This window comes from Antedon bifida, chromosome 7 (assembly GCF_963402885.1).
Source record: "Antedon bifida chromosome 7, ecAntBifi1.1, whole genome shotgun sequence".
NCBI classification, from domain to species: Eukaryota; Metazoa; Echinodermata; class Crinoidea; order Comatulida; family Antedonidae; genus Antedon; species Antedon bifida.
The window spans coordinates 11,093,692-11,111,866 of NC_136232.1; the positions used below are offsets into that span (position 1 = coordinate 11,093,692).

At 33.7% G+C, this 18,175-nt stretch overlaps 2 protein-coding genes across 2 annotated transcripts; one reads left to right on the plus strand and one right to left on the minus strand.

Annotated features, from left to right (window-relative positions):
* Window positions 1–93: 93 nt before the first annotated feature.
* Window positions 94–1,703, plus strand: LOC144847528 (U1 small nuclear ribonucleoprotein C-like). Its single transcript, XM_078703930.1, has 5 exons — window positions 94–200; window positions 464–506; window positions 640–748; window positions 856–1,068; window positions 1,203–1,703. The coding sequence occupies exons 1-5, from the start codon at window positions 193–195 to the stop codon at window positions 1,319–1,321; spliced, it is 492 nt and encodes a 163-aa protein (XP_078560056.1). The 5' UTR covers window positions 94–192; the 3' UTR covers window positions 1,322–1,703.
* LOC144847527 (DNA-binding protein SMUBP-2-like) lies at window positions 1,653–18,148 on the minus strand. Its single transcript, XM_078703929.1, has 17 exons — window positions 18,094–18,148; window positions 17,670–17,748; window positions 11,485–11,654; window positions 10,697–10,895; window positions 9,685–9,824; window positions 8,836–9,002; window positions 8,005–8,205; window positions 7,606–7,830; window positions 7,223–7,320; window positions 6,107–6,289; window positions 4,919–5,037; window positions 4,578–4,672; window positions 4,364–4,487; window positions 3,958–4,134; window positions 3,442–3,640; window positions 2,931–3,069; window positions 1,653–2,553 (listed from the first exon to the last, which is right to left on the minus strand). The coding sequence occupies exons 2-17, from the start codon at window positions 17,744–17,746 to the stop codon at window positions 1,792–1,794; spliced, it is 3,075 nt and encodes a 1,024-aa protein (XP_078560055.1). The 5' UTR covers window positions 17,747–17,748; window positions 18,094–18,148; the 3' UTR covers window positions 1,653–1,791.
* Between the last annotated feature and the right edge of the window lie 27 nt (window positions 18,149–18,175).

Genomic DNA, 18,175 nt, shown 5'->3' on the forward strand with positions numbered 1-18,175 from the left:
TGAACGTAAATTTAAAACAAATTTATTTTAGTTTAAAAACACACACGAAATAGAACTACCATGGTGGCGCCATTTCTAAAAAGTTGATAGCAGATTGGTGGCAGCAAATAAATCGTAGTCGCGTCGAAAAACACCGTGTAGCGTTGTGTCTATCATTCTTGGTTTTTTAGTCAATAAAAACCTAAAAACACAATGCCTAAGTAAGTCAGATATAATATTAGCGACGTTTATCCACATATAAGCTCACTTATTAGTAATTAAGTTAGCAGCAGGTAGGCCTAGAAGTCCATCTAACAACGATAAAATGGTTGAAGCTAACCGGCCTAGCTAGGGCAAGGCAGGCCAAGCGGTGTACTGTCTAGCCGGCCGTACGTGTAGTAGTACAGGTAGCTCAGGCTAGGCCTAGATAGGTAGCTTGTTAGGCTAGAGGGGTGCACTAATAAGTTTTATTTTATTTTTGCAGGTATTACTGTGACTACTGCGATACATACCTCACACACGATTCGGTAAGTTGCCTTTCAATTCAAGCAATAATAATAATAATATGCAAAATTGTTTTTTAAACATTTCACAAAAACATAATTGTTGTAGGCCTAGATAGACAGATCCAAGTTAATAAATGTATCTTTTTTTTTTCAGCCATCTGTAAGAAAAACACATTGTACTGGTAGAAAACACAAAGAAAATGTAAGAATATATTATCAGAAATGGATGGAAGAGCAAGCACAGAATTTAATTGATAGGACAAGTAAGTTGACATTCTATATAATTTTTCTATTATAATCTAATCAGGAATCTAATATAATGTGTAATTCTTGTTTTTGTATCATTTTTATTTGTAATTTTCTCTTACAGCTGCTGCATACCAAGCAGGTAAAATACAGCACAACCCATTCCCAGGCGCAGCAGGCGTACCCCCAGGTGGTAGTGCAATTCCACCACCTGCAAATTATGCACCCGGAGGACCACGACCAGTAGGACCAGGTCAAATGAGAGGACCAGTACCACCTCATGGGATGGCCCCACCACCTGGTTTATTAATGAGGCCCCCTGGTCCAGGTGGACCAAGTAAGTATTGGTTTCTGCACTAGTATAGTAAAAACTACTTTGTAACGTATGCTTGTGTATCACTATATATCATAACATTAGGTTGTATTTACTATACATGGTAGGAGTAACATCTTGATTATTTTTATTTACAGTGATGCGGCCAATGGGTCCAGGTGGACCATTGTTAGGACATATGCCACCAATGGGCCCAGGAATGATGCCCCCTCGAATGCTTCCTAGGATGCCAATGTCTAAAGAGGAAAAAGTATGAACAATTTAAAAAGTGAATAACATTCTGAGACATACTATGAACATGATGATGTGTAATTAAATAACTTGAAGCAAGTACTGTTAGTAATGAAAGTACTGACTACATCGTCGTATCAAAGACGAATGGTGCCCAAGTTGCCTGAATCCTGGATTCAAGATATTTAAAAGTGAGCCTTGGTATCCACTATTCCCTCACAGACTTAAGTATCTAGTCTGTATACCATGCTTAGTCCAGTAACTTTTACTGGTAGAATATATTTTCAAGATGAATTCAAGAATCTGTTCATCATCTATTAGGTGACTGCGGTTTAAATTAAACAATTCGACACTCATGATTTTAAATATTTTATTGTTTTTGTAAAAATAAAGTTTTTGACCAAATATCTGAATTGTAGTTGTTTCACTGTACTAGCCGTTTGTTGAATAATATTTAATAGTTTATAAATTTCTTTATTTTAGAATAAATATTTGTTATTTCTTGGGACCTTTTTTCTTTCTCGATGCCTCCATTTCAGCAGTCTTGGCATCCAACTTCCTTTGTAGAATTTCCTTCCTTGCAGGATCAACCTTTCTCTCTTTAGTACCACTTCCGTTTCGAAAAACTTTTTCCCTCTGAAGTTGATTGCGTGCCCGGGCATGCGCTTTGTCCCCGCAACCATGCACCTCCGGCATATGATGCAAAAGACAGTACCTACGATTACAGAACATGCACATCTGTCCGATGATTGTTATTTTTTCTTTACATTTCACAAAGTTACACGTGTTGTCACCCTTAATAGCTGCGGCTATAAGCGCGTCAAAGTCGTCCTCGTCAGTTTTCTCTATAACCTTTTTCTGATTTTGTTTTGCTTTCTTTTTTGTAGACTGTTTAATATCTTGGTCTTTTAATCTACGTGTATAAATCTTCTCACATTGGAGTTCATGTAATAACAGGTTTCCAAGATCGACTTCTTTCTTACAGTATTTGCACATACGAATGCTAGAAGCATCAGCTTTCTCGTACTCGATAGGTGCAGGATCTTTGTCACAGATGACTTCTGTAACATCTTCTTCAACGGTCTTTACTTCTGGAGACTTCAAATGCCCTTTCTTCCTTTTATTCTTTTTCTGTGTCAGTTCATTATCATCTACTGAACTAGTTGCATTTTCTTTTGATTGTTTTTTACTTATGCTAATATGCCGTTCATTTTCTTCTCCCGTACTGAAATGAAGAAGACCAAGTTTTTCTGCAATCTACAAAAGAAAAGTAACATTATTGAAATTAATCACAAATCCAATACAGTATTGATCTGACTATGAGTCAGAGCAAGGATTTGAACACATAGCTCCAAAACCTGTAATCAAGTATGTTTAAAGTTATTTGCTTGTTGATTTAAATCTACTGCCTTCTTTGCTGTGGATGATATGAAGATATTGGAGATTTTGTCTTCAACTTATCTGAGGCAGACAGCTTCTTCCATTTTCATATTGTACAACAAAAATACATACAAGTGTTTTAAAGTTTAGGATAATATACCACGGAGGTACCTTCAATGCCAACAAAAAAAAGAAAAAAACAAATTATTACCAAACAGAATAGCCAGTACAACAATAAGGTCACTAACACTTACCTCATGAACAAGGTATCTTTCTTTGGAGTTGAGGTTTGTTGGGAAAGCCATTGCCATCCTGCTGTTGTCCTTGACAAATTCCTCCACCTGCGTCTGTATCTCTTTTTCGGTCAAGCCCTGCTGCACACCAAGAGAACACCTTCAAAATAATAATCAATAGAATAGACATTTTGCCGAGATCAAACCAATCGCACATAATTTTGCTTTTTTACAAATTTGAACAAGCGATATTTTTTACAAACTTTGATGAAACCTATCAATTTTTTTGTTGCAATTGTTTGTCTAGCCGTGACTGAATAAATGCAGCTAGAATTTCCCCCAAGTCTCCAATTATTATTTTTACATTTCTAGTATTCTTTTACGAACACTAATTGCAGGCGTTTTGATTTTTATATGATACTCCAAATCAAGTATAGGTATGACATGCCATGTGTGCCAACATTTACATATTTTCAGTGATGTCCTATACTATATTGAAGTAATCCACTGAAAGCACATCAAAGTGACTTACTTTGCAATTGATTGGTCTTTGACAGCTACATTCTTCACAGGTTGTTTATTTTTTATATCGTTCTTATAACTTGACTTCTTTTGTCTAACATGGTGACTTTTGGAGCTGTTGGTTGCCGATGTGGTTACTTTCTGATGCATTTTGGTTTGGCTGAAATCAAGGTAATCTGGTCTTGGGGCGTCATTGGCAAGATTCATCTCTGTGGAATGAAAATCATTACTAAACCGTATCTTTCTACTAACATTTTTTTGTTGTTGTAATAACAATGTTCATCTAAAGGTCTGTCTACACTATCAAACTAGTTTGGCAAAAAAAGTGTGATGTGTCAATATGGTAATGATATGACATCATTGTGTCCATATATGGGCACATCACATTTTTTTGTCACATGTTTGATAATGTAGACAGAATGAGGGCCCTGAAATTTGGGTAGCTGGCTGAGAGTTATCCTCTCTTATTGCTTGATTCTTTCATTGGCCCAATAAGATTTGAAACTAAAGATTTCCAAAAACATACCAGTTTGATAGTGAAACACACTTCTGACTTCTCCATTGTTGTTTACATAAGTAATTAAAGATTTGAGAAAATCATGGTTGCTAACTGTTTCTGAGTCGCCAAAGATTGCGAGGTGTCTTCTAGCACGAGTGATGGCGACATTGATACGACGATTCTCCGCAAGAAAGCCGACTTCACCTGCAAAAAAGCAACACAAATGATGTATGATACAAGGATTTGCTTATTAAAGGTGTGAATTCTTAATATGGCCTATTCAAAGTCTTTTTTTTATTAATCTTAATGCTTTTTGGGGACAATACATCTTTAATACACTTTAATTGAATACATATAGCTCTATAAACTGCATATTCTGGAAAATTACACATATTGCAGATTCATTTAAAGAAGAACAAGTCAGAAAACAAACCTTTAGTGTTAGAGCGTACAAGTGAGATAAGAACAGCTTCCTTTTCTCTGCCTTGGAATCCATCAACTGACTTGATCTCTAAGTCTGGATACTTAGTAGAAAGCCTCAATCTTATCAGATCAACCTAAAACAACAAATGTTGCAATTTGCCTCATTTGTTTAATAGTTTATACTTAGTGATATTTGTTTTCTGAAATTCCTAAATCATAATTACCTGTAAATTGTATGGAGATATGACAGCAATTTCTGATATTCTGAGACCAGATGATATTAAACGCTCAGTATGAGCTGCAACTAAGTCCGCTTCACCTGATGGAGTTTAAGTTTAAAAATAAATAATAAGTAAGTAATAGGTTTGTGTTATTCTTCTCTGTCTTTATTTCTGTCTAGTCTTCTGTTGTGCTATTTTAATTAATGAATAATGAAATTGTAAATAATCTTGTACTATTTTTATATACTGTTTACAATAAAGATTATTTGATTGATTGAGTTCTCTGTATATTTAACAGCTTGATTGAAAGGTCAACGATCGCAAGCTTCATATTATGCTCTTACCTTCGTTGCCACGTGAAACTTCTTCAGGAAGATCCAGCTCCTGCATGTCGCATCCAGCTGTGTCCACAAACAGCAGAGGGATTGATGTGTCCTCTGTCTCAGTCACATGATCTAGATCTCTACAAACATAACAGCAATATTAACAATCTTGTAGCCAGTATTTTAAATCGGGGGTGCCTTTGGAAATCAGAAAAAAAGCCACCCTTGTAAAAAGCCACCCTACAATGGACTATAAAATTGTAAAGTGGGAGTGCTGGACAATTAATTTTTATTCCCGAAAAGGGGCAAGCCCAAGTGTAAGCAACTGAAAAAGAGATTTAGGCCTATTAGTAATTTGCCTACTGGTGGATAGGATTGGTCTTATTGCATTTATTTGTAATGGGAAAATCTGTAAAAAGTTATTATTTGGAAAATACATTATTTTTTTTTACTAGTTTGAACAAAAACCAATTTTATGATACGTGTGTAAGTTTATCTGTAGGTCTTCAGTGCAATCTAGGGTCCGCTACCAGGGGTGCAAAGGGTCAAGTGAAACTTAGGGTCCGCTACCAGGGGTGCAAAGGGTCAAGTGCAACCTAGGGTCCGCTACCAGGGGTGAAAAGGATCAAGTGAAATGAATCAGATAGCCAGGTGTCAGACACATGTTTAAATTCAAATACTGTATACACATTGAAATGTACATTAAAAGCAATCATTAGATTTAGATAAGAGCTGAGTCACCCTAATACATCCTTACACTCATTCTGACAACCAATTCAATGATTATTGGATTAAAAATATATACATAAAGATAATATAGGTTTTATGTACAAATTCAAACAACCAAAATATTTAAAAGAAGCTATTCATTTGTCTGTGAAGAACTAAGTAGAAGACAATTCTTGGTAGGCTTCAACATTTTAAAGGTTAGGTTCTACAGTATGTACATAAAAATATTTTAAAAGAGCTTCTTCCCAACTGTTTGTAACAACCAATAGATAATTATTGATTGGCTTTAATTTGTTGTACTTGAGGTCCAATGATACGCACAACATTGCCTTTTTTCCAGTAATTTGCCTTTGGACTTATGCAGTGTATTATTAATCGTAAACGAAGTTCTACGTAACAAATTCATACATACAAATATTTTAAAAGAGCTATCCATTTTTCTGTCACAACCGAATGGTAGGCTTTGATATGTTTACTTACTTTAACAAATGGGTAGCAACAGAGTCATGTGACACAAGTTTTCCGTCATAAAGTTGTTGAGAAGACCACCTCATGATATCATCATTCATACGGTATTGCATGGTCAACATTCTCATTACAGAATCACCATACAGATTCAGAATTCTTTCCATTAAAGAAACCTCAAGACCTTCCTTGGCAGCTCTAGACAAATTGAAAGACAAATGATGCTTTAATTGAGTCAATAGAGAGCTTTCGCTTTGCGACGACCGATAACCGACCCGAGTCAGGTCAATTGGTGAGTCGTCGGACATCGCCTGGACAAGAAATCATCAAATATGTGTTGAGGTGAGCAGTCCTAACATCTTCGCATGCGCAAAATGAACAAACATGACATAATTTGGTAGATGTTCGTCGCAAATCGAAGGCTCCATATTATATTTAAATTGTACGTACAAAGTTTAACCTGGTTAGACATACTCTATTATGCTTCACACTTCTGTACAATCCAATTACTAGGCGGGTTTCAGGTGATCGAGCATTTTTCAAGTATCGCCCTGTGTTCTGGAATGCTCTTCCAGCTCAAATTAGACTGGCTGACTCGACATTTTTGTTTAAACGCCTTCTTAAAATGTATTTATTTCCCAAGTAGTTTTAATATCTGAGACTTCTATATTTATATATATATTTATATGTCATTTTAATTCATTGAGATCAAAATATGTGAAGCAATTTGATCAACTTGGAAAAGTGCTATAAAAACAAGTATTATTATTTTTATATTATTATTATTATTTCATTCACTGTGACAATCAAAAGCAAACAAATACAGAATACCGGTAAAGAGAAAGCAAAAGTGGTGCAGAAATTTAACAGAGGTTGAACACACTATTTTCCTGGAATACACTTGGCTAGCCAATGAAGAAAATGAAATAACTAGAGGTGTAAAAATGACATAAATAGACCATTGTAATTTGTTATATTTCCATAGAGAGTATACTTCATTTTGTTGGTATACTACAGAACAACATGAACAAGCAAGTTCATAATATTAATGTGATTATGATTGCAGCATAGATAGAAATATCTCACTTTTCACACTACTACAGTGAAACACTAACGCTGCTATGTACATACTTGTCAGATTTGATGGTGGCAGGCAACTGTTGATGATCTCCCGCGAGGATACACTTGGCAGCGTGTATCAACGGTATCCAGCAGCTCGCTTCCAGGGCCTAGATTGCGGTAACAAAAAGGAAACGTGAATTACACAACAATCGTCCTGAGGTTGTTGTCTTTGACAAGTGAAGTGGAAAGGATTTGGTAGCATCAATCACAAATGATAGGGTTTACTCCTAGAACATGAATGGGCTGTAACGTTTCAATCATCGGTTAAGCTACAATAAGCCACCGTGGAAGGGATAAAATACTTTACAATGAAAGTTACGTTAAATGATGAGTTTCTAGTCCACCGACCTCTTAAAATATACGTAAATACTTAGCATCCACCACATACTAACCTGAGCACACTCATCAATAACGACCAGGTCAAAATGTTCTTTTGGTAAATTACTTAACGGGCCTTCGCGTGAAGCACTTGTGGTCGTACCTAAAACTACGTCGGCTCGAGTAAGAATTTCACGCATTGCTTTTGCCTCACGTTGCTTTAGCTCTTGTCGAAGGTGTTTTGATTCAGTACGTAGCTTTCGACGTTCTTCTTTATCTCGGCTCTTGGCAATACTAGCCTAGTGTATTTTTAAAAAAATCATTAATTCTTGACATTTTTACAAAGTATCTTATCCAAAGTATCTATACATTTAAATTTAGTAATGATGCTTAATTTAAGTCCAGAGAGAATTACAATAAAATGTTACATTTAGAGTAGTTACTGTACTTCACAGAAAGTTTGCTGCACCAACCTGCGCTTTATCGATGTCTCTCCTAACATCCTGCACAATTTTAGTAGCCTCGCTGACAGACAAGATTGCATCTAGTGAATACTTCTGAATTCCACGATGTGCTCGAGCTGGATGACCCAACCTAATTATCTTGACCTTTGACACAGCTAGTCTTTCAACCAGGTTATCGACTGCAACATTCGATGGTGCACATGCTAAAACCTGAAAGTAAATTCTATCTTATTTGTCTAAACTGTTTGTGTCTATTGTTATTGAGCAAAAAAAAATTGCTTTAAAAAATTAAAAATAGTTAGAATTAAGAATTTTGGGATTGGAATTCAAATATGTAACCTACTGTGCCACTCATTAATAAGCCTGCTAAGGCTTCACATAATAACCACATTTATTGAACTTCAGTAAATTCCTTTGTTATTTCCCTTAGGGAAAACATAATGTAGCACCTGTACTATGTTTGACAGCAAGCAACTGCTAAAATACAATGTGGCTAAAACCCCAACAGACGACATACTTACTTGGCCATTTTGACACCATGTTTTTTTTAATTTTTGGGTGGCTTGGTTTTTGCAGCATTAAAGTGGATGAAGAGAGAAACCGCTTAATTTTAAAAGCCTCATTAAATGGCAATTACAGGATAAATGTTGACAGAAATAATTTTTTATATATTGAGTTCGCTGTAGAAGTCCCTGGGTCTGGCATGTGTGATGTAGGTGTTATTGTTTGTATTTTAAAATCCGGAATTGAATTAAATTGAATATATAACTCTTGTATCTGTTACAATACTGTAGATAGAAAACTTATATACTGTACAAGATTGATCAAGTTTCACCTGACCTTCAGTTTACGCTTGACCGCTTGCTGAATGACCTCAATCACCGTGGTTGTTTTACCTGTACCTGGTGGGCCATGAATCACGGCAACCTCTCGTTGACACAACGAGAATCTGACTGCCTCTCGTTGCGACTCATCCAGTTTCTCGTTGATGTAACACAATTCCGTTCCTGGGAAAGTGGAAATTGATTTGCAAATGTTTTCTTACTTTCCGAACAAAAGTTTTGTTTTCTCAAGAGATATTAAGTGATTGAACTTTCTTTTTCAAGATCATATAATTGTGCAACTGTAATATATTCTAGTCATGCAGAAAATGGGATCATAATGTTCCTTGTTGCAGTAGAGGGTTTTTTTTGTTAAGGATCGATATCATTTCTTCTGTGTGCGATTGTACTGCCTTATTCAGCTCCATACTTCCTTCAACAAAACAAACAACCTAAATATTTAATCCTAAAAAGTATTCCTTTTCTTGTGGTATGATTGAAAACGGACAACTATCTGTGTTTTAGCATATCGAGTAAAACCCAATATTAAAATCTATTTGATTTTATATGAGAATATTTTTCATAATCGTAAGAAGTGACTTTTACATACTTTTTAAACAAAACGTTTCCGGACAAAAAAAGTCTTTTGTTCCAGTTAACAGTTCACAAAACCGAAAGTATTGTGATTTTAATACATAGGGGACTAACAGCCCTGGCATCATACAATCCAACCTACTTAGTACTTACTTGTTTTGATCATATCATCGGTTACTGGGTAGTGTCTGTTTTTCTTTATGGATCAAATAAACTGATTTGTGTGTGTGTGTGTGTGTGTGTGTGTGTGAGTTCAAATCATTTGATGACTTACCGTTTTTCTCAACTGCTTCTGTGCCTCCAGATCTACATGGAGGTGGGGTGGGGTTAGCACTTGGTTCCGATTCTCCAAACAGCACATCTATAAGATGATAAGCTGGTCCTGGTTGGTGAGACTCTAAGTTTGAGAGCGCCCTTGAAACGATAAATTATGCATTTTAAAACACATATAGGAATATACCATATTTAGAGGAAAACTATATCCTTAGGCCTTGGTCACAAATTGATAATGTCCCCAGGGTAAGGGAAAATTATGATATATATCTATATAGAACTGTGGAGGAAAATGTATCAATGTAGTTATCACCCTAGGGAATAATCATTTATAACCACAAATTAAATACCCACAATCATTTCTATAGTTAAATATTTAATAGAGTCAAACCTTTAATGGTGACATTCCCTGAGGAGATGATGTATTTATTTGGAGATACTGAACATTAGTTATTAATTATCAAACTACAAAACAACCTTGACAATTTGAATATAACAGTAATATATAAAGTAATAAAAGATTATAAAACCTATTTAATACATATATTTTTACAGGTGGATAGATGTATGATATCAAGAGAAAGTAGTTTGAACTTTAAAATTAACTGTCATGAAACGTGACTAGGAAATAGTATGTATCAATTGAAAAACGCCTAAAAACGCACACCTGTTTTAGAACAGAAATTACACGTATTTAAAACTTTCAAAAAATGGATTTGCATGTGATAGAGCTTACAGAATAGGATAATTAAACACTGAAAATGAATGATGACCTGGAAAATGACGGTGATGATGATGACAATAATACTAATATAATAATGATGATGTAAGCACTGCTTGACAATATAGGGAGCTTTTATGAAGACCTACACATACTGTATCACCTGGACCTAGAATTCGCCGAAACTGTTTCAAGAGGAAGCATGTACCAATGTCTCTGCATACACACAATGAATTACAATTTCGTAACTAGTTCCTAGGTCATAGGTCGTCACATATCAAAAGCTCCTTACTGTTTAATTCTTCTATAAGTGACATCATTTGCTAGAATCGTCAGCCGGTACGTCAACGAATCATCTAACGACACCACATCTTCATCGGCATCAAAAGCAACAGTAATCAGTTTATCTGTGACACGCGACACGATTCCAGATAATTGAGAAGCTCCCGAGTTGTCACCACCACCAGAGGGCGACACACCAACAATTGATCCTGTAATAAAATTGACATAAAAAGGTCAATTGCTAAGAGGGTTTTCTTTATTTAAGCATACACAATGACATTCTACAAAGGTACTTTGTGACAACAGTATTGAGAATACAGATTTCTTCACTACTAACGAATATATAAAATCGTTTATGTAAGTTAGATATTTTGATACAATCTTACAAAATATTACTCATTCTAGGCCTGTTTGAGAAAACCTTGACATCTAACAGATTACCATTCTTGTTTTTGACATAAAAATGGTTTAAATATGACAGAACAGAATTACTTGGATTTGAACACAAATTGTCTAGACACACTCTTAAAAGAAGACTCAAAATTAACAGATAAAAATACATGCAAATAAGATATAAATAAGCGTCTTGAATTGATGTGTTAGGGGACAGGTAATAAAAACCAATAAAGGCTTATCAGTTTTTGAGATGTTCGAATGTAATAGGTGTGTATATCTGATAGATATTGAGTTGAGTAAAACTACTGTACTAAAAACTCACCTGGAGAGAAGCTGTTGGTAGGCAGGTAGCCGTCATTGGGGGTTCTTTGAATACCACTAACTAAAGACTTAAACACTTACCTGGAGAGAAGCTGTTGGTAGGCAGGCAACCATCATTTGTTGTTTGCGGTGCTTCAAATACCACCAATTTTCTTCCATAAAGACCAGTAAACTGACTGGTAATATGCAGTTTAAGTAGACATACGCCTTTCTGTTGTAACTCTTTTAGAGGTAAATTCTCCTGAAAAGCTCTATAAAAAAATTACTTTATCATCAATTGAAGGTATTTACAGGACACCTCGGGACACTCTTATTGGAAGGTTGGTAATATGTTTTAACATTATGGACAACCCTATTAAGGGGACACTTTGTTGGGTCCGGTCCTCTCAATAGAGGTTCTACTGTATAAATGTTGTGAGGAATCATGTATCTGAAACAAAAATCTATACTTGCAAACAAAACATATTACTGTATTTCAGTAGTGTTTTAACACTATTCTATAAACATTTTTTTTTTTTGGAAGTAGGTGGAGGGAGGTGATTTTTTTTAATGGAAACATATCAATTATCAGAATGTATCATGCCACTTAAACTTGTTGCCTTCGAATCCTACGGGAATAAGCAAACTAAGAATGCCACACAGACTTCAAATTAAAATCTGATCATGTTACTACATACACTTAGGCAATCATCAGCTGGGTTAGTGCGATAAGATTAGATCAATCAATGAATGCATTTCATTAACCAGTAAATTAAAAAAAAGAATGAGTGGAGTTTAATTGCTTTAAATTCCACTGGTATTGAAGACTGGCTTTTTAGCTGTCATTCACAACATAATTCTTCGTTTTCTATATATTTAAAAATTTGAAAATAATAGTTGTTTGTGTGTGTGGTTTATGACCCAAACATAGTTCTTAAGTATGTTCTTTGTTGGTTTACAAGTTACTATGTGCTATTCCCATGTTCTTTAACATTTTATTCTTGCATGTGTTATGATTTATTAGTAAGTACGAGAAAGGTCAAATTTTAAATATTAAATATTTAAAAACATTCATGAATTATGTTGTACATATTTTCAGGTTTGGATTTGAAAGTAGGGTGAGTTTATTTAAGGTAGTTACCAGGGGTAAAGCTGTGTAGGCCTACATAAATATAGGTTTTCCTCGATTGCATACAGTACATACCAAGTTTCAATAAAAATGATATCAGAAATGATTACATCTTTTTTACTATTGTAAATAGACACTAATACTCCTTTTTTAAACTAAAATCAAATACTGGGTTTTTTTACGCCTTCTTTTTTTAAACAAATATATTTTTAATCTTTGGACAAAGTATTACGTATGCTCAGACATTGACAAACACATTGTGTTTTTTTAGCGACATTAACATACAACTAAATCCAGTTATTAGTGGAGTAGTACGTTGGTGAATTACAGCCTACATCACTACCCAGTCATCTATTCCCATGGCTATAATGTGACTATGCTATTGACATTCTGATGAATTGATTCTCTGCGGCTAAATCTCTACGAATAAGTTGAATGATAACGTTGAAATCAATTGAATATATTTAAATGAATACACAGCGTACAATCCGCCGCATCTAATCTTAATATGGAATTGAACTTTGCAGCTAAATCCCTTATTTGCATTCTCAACAAAAAGTCGTAAAAAGGTTTATATTATACTTTGTAGCATTGAAATGTAGGCGTAATAGCATTAGAATATAATCAAAGGTATCTCTTGTTCTTAGTGTATAAATAAGGAAGTAATATTTTCATGTGGTTAGGTGGTTAAGTACTTGGTTTGGGTTCGAATCCTTTTGGAGATTTTGTGAGGAAACATTTAATTGATAATACATGATTTTACTATTAATACTGATTAAAAAATATTATATTATTATTAGTATATTACAATATTAATATGCATAATAAAATAATTAAATATAATTTATTACAAAATAAAAAATAATAATGGTGAAAGTTTTATATTTAGTTATTTAGTGTCGGGAGACATAGGCACAAATTTGGCCAAATATAGAGGTGTGGGATTACAATAAAAATGGATTTTGTGTTCAAACTTAGACCAAATTTGAGGGTGCAATAATTATACTCAGGAGTGAGATTATACTCAAGCATGGGAATATACTATATCCATTCCAAAACAAAAATCAATATTATCTATGTTTGCCACGCCTAATTTAACAACATTTTTTCCCCAAGATGGCCTCCCTTACTCACAAACATGTAAACAAATGCCAGTAAAATGTCAATATTAAACCTGTGATTATGTAACATCCTAAGAGAATAATCTCCCATTTATCATTTTTATATCAAATTACATTTTTTATAATGTTCATTGAATATTCATCCAGCAATCTAAATCCGCCACGAATTGAAAATTATTCTCCATGCCAACTTTTATACATACATATCAATTTCCATCCTTCTTTTTACAGCATTATACAAATTTATCTTCCCAGTAGAGGTATAACTAACTCTGGGTACCACAAACCACCCTCTCCCCTAAATTATTATTTTCATGCGTACAGTGCAGTGATGTAGCCACAAGAAATAAGGTGGTTCAGTTTTCGCAAGAAAAGGGAACAATCTCTGTCCAACAAGCCACTGGGTTGTCAAAGTGAATGTTTAAATGTAATATTACCACTTTCTTTCTGTGACAATGACAACTACATTGGGACAAAAATGACAGCTACATTCTGATGACAAATGATAACAATCTCTAACAGCCAAGTTACAGCAAAATGTCGACCTTGTCGTCAGAAAATCAGGCAACAACTAACAGTTGTCAGTGTGCACTTAATAAGGGTTTTACAAGTTCTAGCATTGAATATCATGTTTGAAAAGACATTTTTAATATTTTCAGATTTCAGAGGCCTATCCAACAGTGGTAACTCTATAATTATAGGAAGAATCTTATTTCCATATTTGGGTTAATTTTGGTACTTTTGGCAGACTTGGATTGCCATACTGTATGTATACTTTTTTACAATCAAGCTTTTGACAATTATTGGATACTCTCAGGTTGACCAAATAGTTTAAGTAAATTCATGTTCAGAGTTCATTTTACACAGAAAACTGCTCATTGTGAGAGTTTCTAATGGGTGGCGTCTGGTTTTTAAGTTTACAATAATTGATTCGAACCTCGGAACTGTGGATTGGAAAGCAAGTAACTTAATACATTTAATTGGTTTATTCAAGATCTATTCAACAATAATCCATATCTGAAAATGTCCACAGTGAGATCAGTGTCAAACAAAAAGGTAAAAATATTTCAAATAACTTGTTTTATACATTTCAATAAAAACTGTAAAACCTCAAACACATTAAGTGATCTCTGTAATGGATCTTATTGTGACCAGATAATCAAGTTCATTACCAATTAACAATATCCCAATTATGCGTCATTAAATATTAAGGTTATTTTTCTATCTATTGTGATCCTATTCCGGCTACCCTGACTTGGACTTAACTTTGAGACTGATCTTATTGTTTCTGTATACCCTTAGGTGTGAATTAGTTCATCTCTACTACCATCCCATGGTCAATGTATTTTTCATGTATAAAACATTGTCCCCAAGTAATCTATAATCAGGTGTATCGGATTACAGTATTTTCTTTTGATTTTTAAATCGTCCACCTCCACGATTTTTATCATTTTTGATTGAGGGTCAATGTTTTTTTACATCCGTAAAATATAAACACATTTGGTTTTAAGTTAATCCTAAATAATCAGTAGTTTGGATTAAACTATTTTCTTTTTAATAAGTTTTTATCGGTATTGATTGACATGAAAAAGTCAAGAATACAATGTATTACTTGCTGCATTATTTACTTAGAAGAGCGGTAATGGTAAGCAGAAGATTGCATAGCTTGTGCCACGTAAAATATGTATCTATCTTGAGCGGAAACCACACGTCTGCGTTGTGTGTAAATTGAATAACATATATTCTATATTTGTATTACCGTTACCGCTCGTCTGTGTAAATTGGCGCATTCCTGAATATAATTACGAGTACTATTATGGTTTCTTAAAATATAATCCATTGGTGTTTAATGTTATAAACAATAATATTAATATAAGGTATCTAATTATATTACTCTACACCATACGAAGATCACGAATGAGGACTTCATCCCAGGGACCAAATAAACATATTAATATTAATCTGTTCCCTGAAGCCTCCAGGGATACGAGACTCAGCGTTTTTAGAAACCAAAGGAAAGACATTGCAAATAGGAAATACACAAAGTACGACCTTAAAATGTCTAGTTCCTTTTACTCTAATGGAAACTCCCCTGGCTCAAGTCATGAACATTACATTAATCAGTTTTTATATATTTCATAAATTCTGAGACTTAATATGGATATATTAATTTGACTATTAAATCTGGACATTTTCCTGTTTTTAAGGGTTATAATGTTTCAATAGGCTATACGTGTATATCCAATCAGTATTTTGGTATAACATTTATAAGCTTAATTTTTTTTTCCAACAGATCGAATATTAAAAATCATATTTAAATCATTAAACACCCCTATCAGACAATAGTACCTTCCATAATCCCTTCCCTTGTCTAATGTACACTGTTACCAATATTTGGAATGTATTTATCACTCATTAGGTTAATTATTGTAGTCATTAGATTATTAATTATTATGTTCTATAAATTGTGATGGTCATAAATTTTGAAAATTAAAATGTGAAAGATAAAACATTTTAATTGGGTCAGAGATATCTGCGTCATTTCTGTTACAATCAACTTATTTTAATTGGCACAACATATCAGAATTAAATGTTTGCGGTGTCCAATTGTAGTTTTGAATTGATGGCAATGAAAGAGATCCAACGTTCCTTTTGTTTTGCTTTTTTTGTTTTTTATCAGAAGGTCAGACTGGGTCGATATTATAAAGATCATCCTATTGTCCCTCATAAACCTTAAATGGTGTTTTCTTATCTAGGTATTGTCTACAAATCTTCTTAACACCCGACGTTTGGGATCTTAGTATTTAATGAACTTTAAGTAGATTATCTCAGATCATTGGCCCAAATATCTGTAAGTTAGTTTTGATACGTTTTAACATAAGAAAAGGATCAATGGAATGCAGACAACACAGCACTTAATGATGCTTTTTAACTTGAAAACGCGATTGATACATTTGGCAAGATAAATAACTTCACTAGTCTGTATAACTTTAAAGATATATTGTACCCCCGGAAAAAATAATTTGTTAACTTTTTTTGTTGAATATGCCATTTTACTGTCAGATAATTAATCTTCATTTTCATGTTTTTGGGAGACAATAAATACATCTTTTATGTAAATGTAAACATCTGTTTATTTTGCAATTTCATAAGTGAAAAATTATTTTTTTGGGGGTGTTTTTTTCTAAGAAAGTGATTAACTTTGTTAAAACTACAAAATGGACTATTCAAAATCTGATTTTATTAATCTTCACTAACTTGTCATGTTTTTGGGGGACAATACATCTTTAAATGAATTCATTTTAGGATTTATATTTAATTTATTTTTACTACTACCATTGCTGCAGGAGTACTACGAAAGGTACTGAAAACTTAAAAACAACTCTAAGTCCTTCAAGCAGTATCTCATACTTAAACCATGAGCGCTAGCTATAATAACTCCATGCTGAAAAGAATACGAGGCATCAGACAATTTCACTCTTCTCCGATTTTAACAATAATGTGCTGGTACTAGTTTCTTTCATCGAAATAAACAAAGCATTCTGGGAAGGGCATGTTTCCCAGGGTTTGGAATTCCTATAATACAATAAAGGCTTTTTACCCTTCCTGTTATTGTCACAATTGTTTAAATTAGTCATGCATTTGTAGCATTATGTACTTTACTTTTATTTCAATAACAAAGGAAGGAGTTTCCTTCTGTTTACTTTTAATTAACAATTTCTAACACCTTTTTACTAAATAATTATTGATTAGGCTTGAATTTTCCAGGGATTTTGGCTTTATCTATAAATGAATATGCCTATATCCAATTCAACTTCATTATGTATCTGCAATCTTTTATGTTGTAAAATAAAATTATATGAGCCTTTGTATATATGTTTTGTGATATTAATAATTCAATTTCAATAATGTATTTCAGATCTTGTGTTTAAATTAAATATAACACTCAATCAATGTAATTAATCTAAGTTTGTAATGTTGTCCGGTGTAGTGTCTGCTTCTTAATTTGGAGGTTAATTTGTGCAGAAATAAAATACCTTGTTTCTTCTATTTCTTCTCGCCGTTCAAGGTTTATAAGCCCAATTTGCTTTTTAACAAATGCCTGTAGGTTCATATCTGAATGAATAAAAGTGTAAATTAAATGCATGTCTAGATTTAATATAATCACTGTTGGTTATTATTGCAGCGTTTTAACTAACATTCATGTTGACAATTTACATTCTACGAGCTTAGACCTACCTAAGCCCATCACACACACTAGTCTAGCTAAGTTAGGCCTATCCGGCGACGTATTGGTCGTGTGAGTCGGACAGACAACAGCAACAACACAGGCCTAGACAAATCCAACACATTTAGTATTATAATACAACCTACTTTATTCAATACTTTGCTTAATATTATGCTAAAATAATCTATAAATCATACTATATTTATATTAAATAGTAAATATTAATAAGTTACTTCTGTGATGATCTTTTTAGACTAGGCTTCGACTCTACTGGGCCTAAAACATCATGATGACAAATCAAAACAAAAAAAAACA

Excerpts from the sequence above, each read along its gene's own strand:
- LOC144847528 (XM_078703930.1), top strand. Across the intron at positions 507-639 it reads CATACCTCACACACGATTCG|CCATCTGTAAGAAAAACACA; the intron begins GTAAGTTGCCTT and ends TTTTTTTTTCAG. Across the intron at positions 1,069-1,202 it reads CCCTGGTCCAGGTGGACCAA|TGATGCGGCCAATGGGTCCA; the intron begins GTAAGTATTGGT and ends TTTTATTTACAG.
- LOC144847527 (XM_078703929.1), bottom strand. The coding sequence starts at position 17,746 with ATGAACCTACAGGCATTTGTTAAAAAGCAAATTGGGCTTATAAACCTT. Across the intron at positions 3,641-3,957 it reads TGTGTTTCACTATCAAACTG|AGATGAATCTTGCCAATGAC; the intron begins GTATGTTTTTGG and ends TTCATTCCACAG. Across the intron at positions 2,554-2,930 it reads AAAGATACCTTGTTCATGAG|ATTGCAGAAAAACTTGGTCT; the intron begins GTAAGTGTTAGT and ends TTTCTTTTGTAG.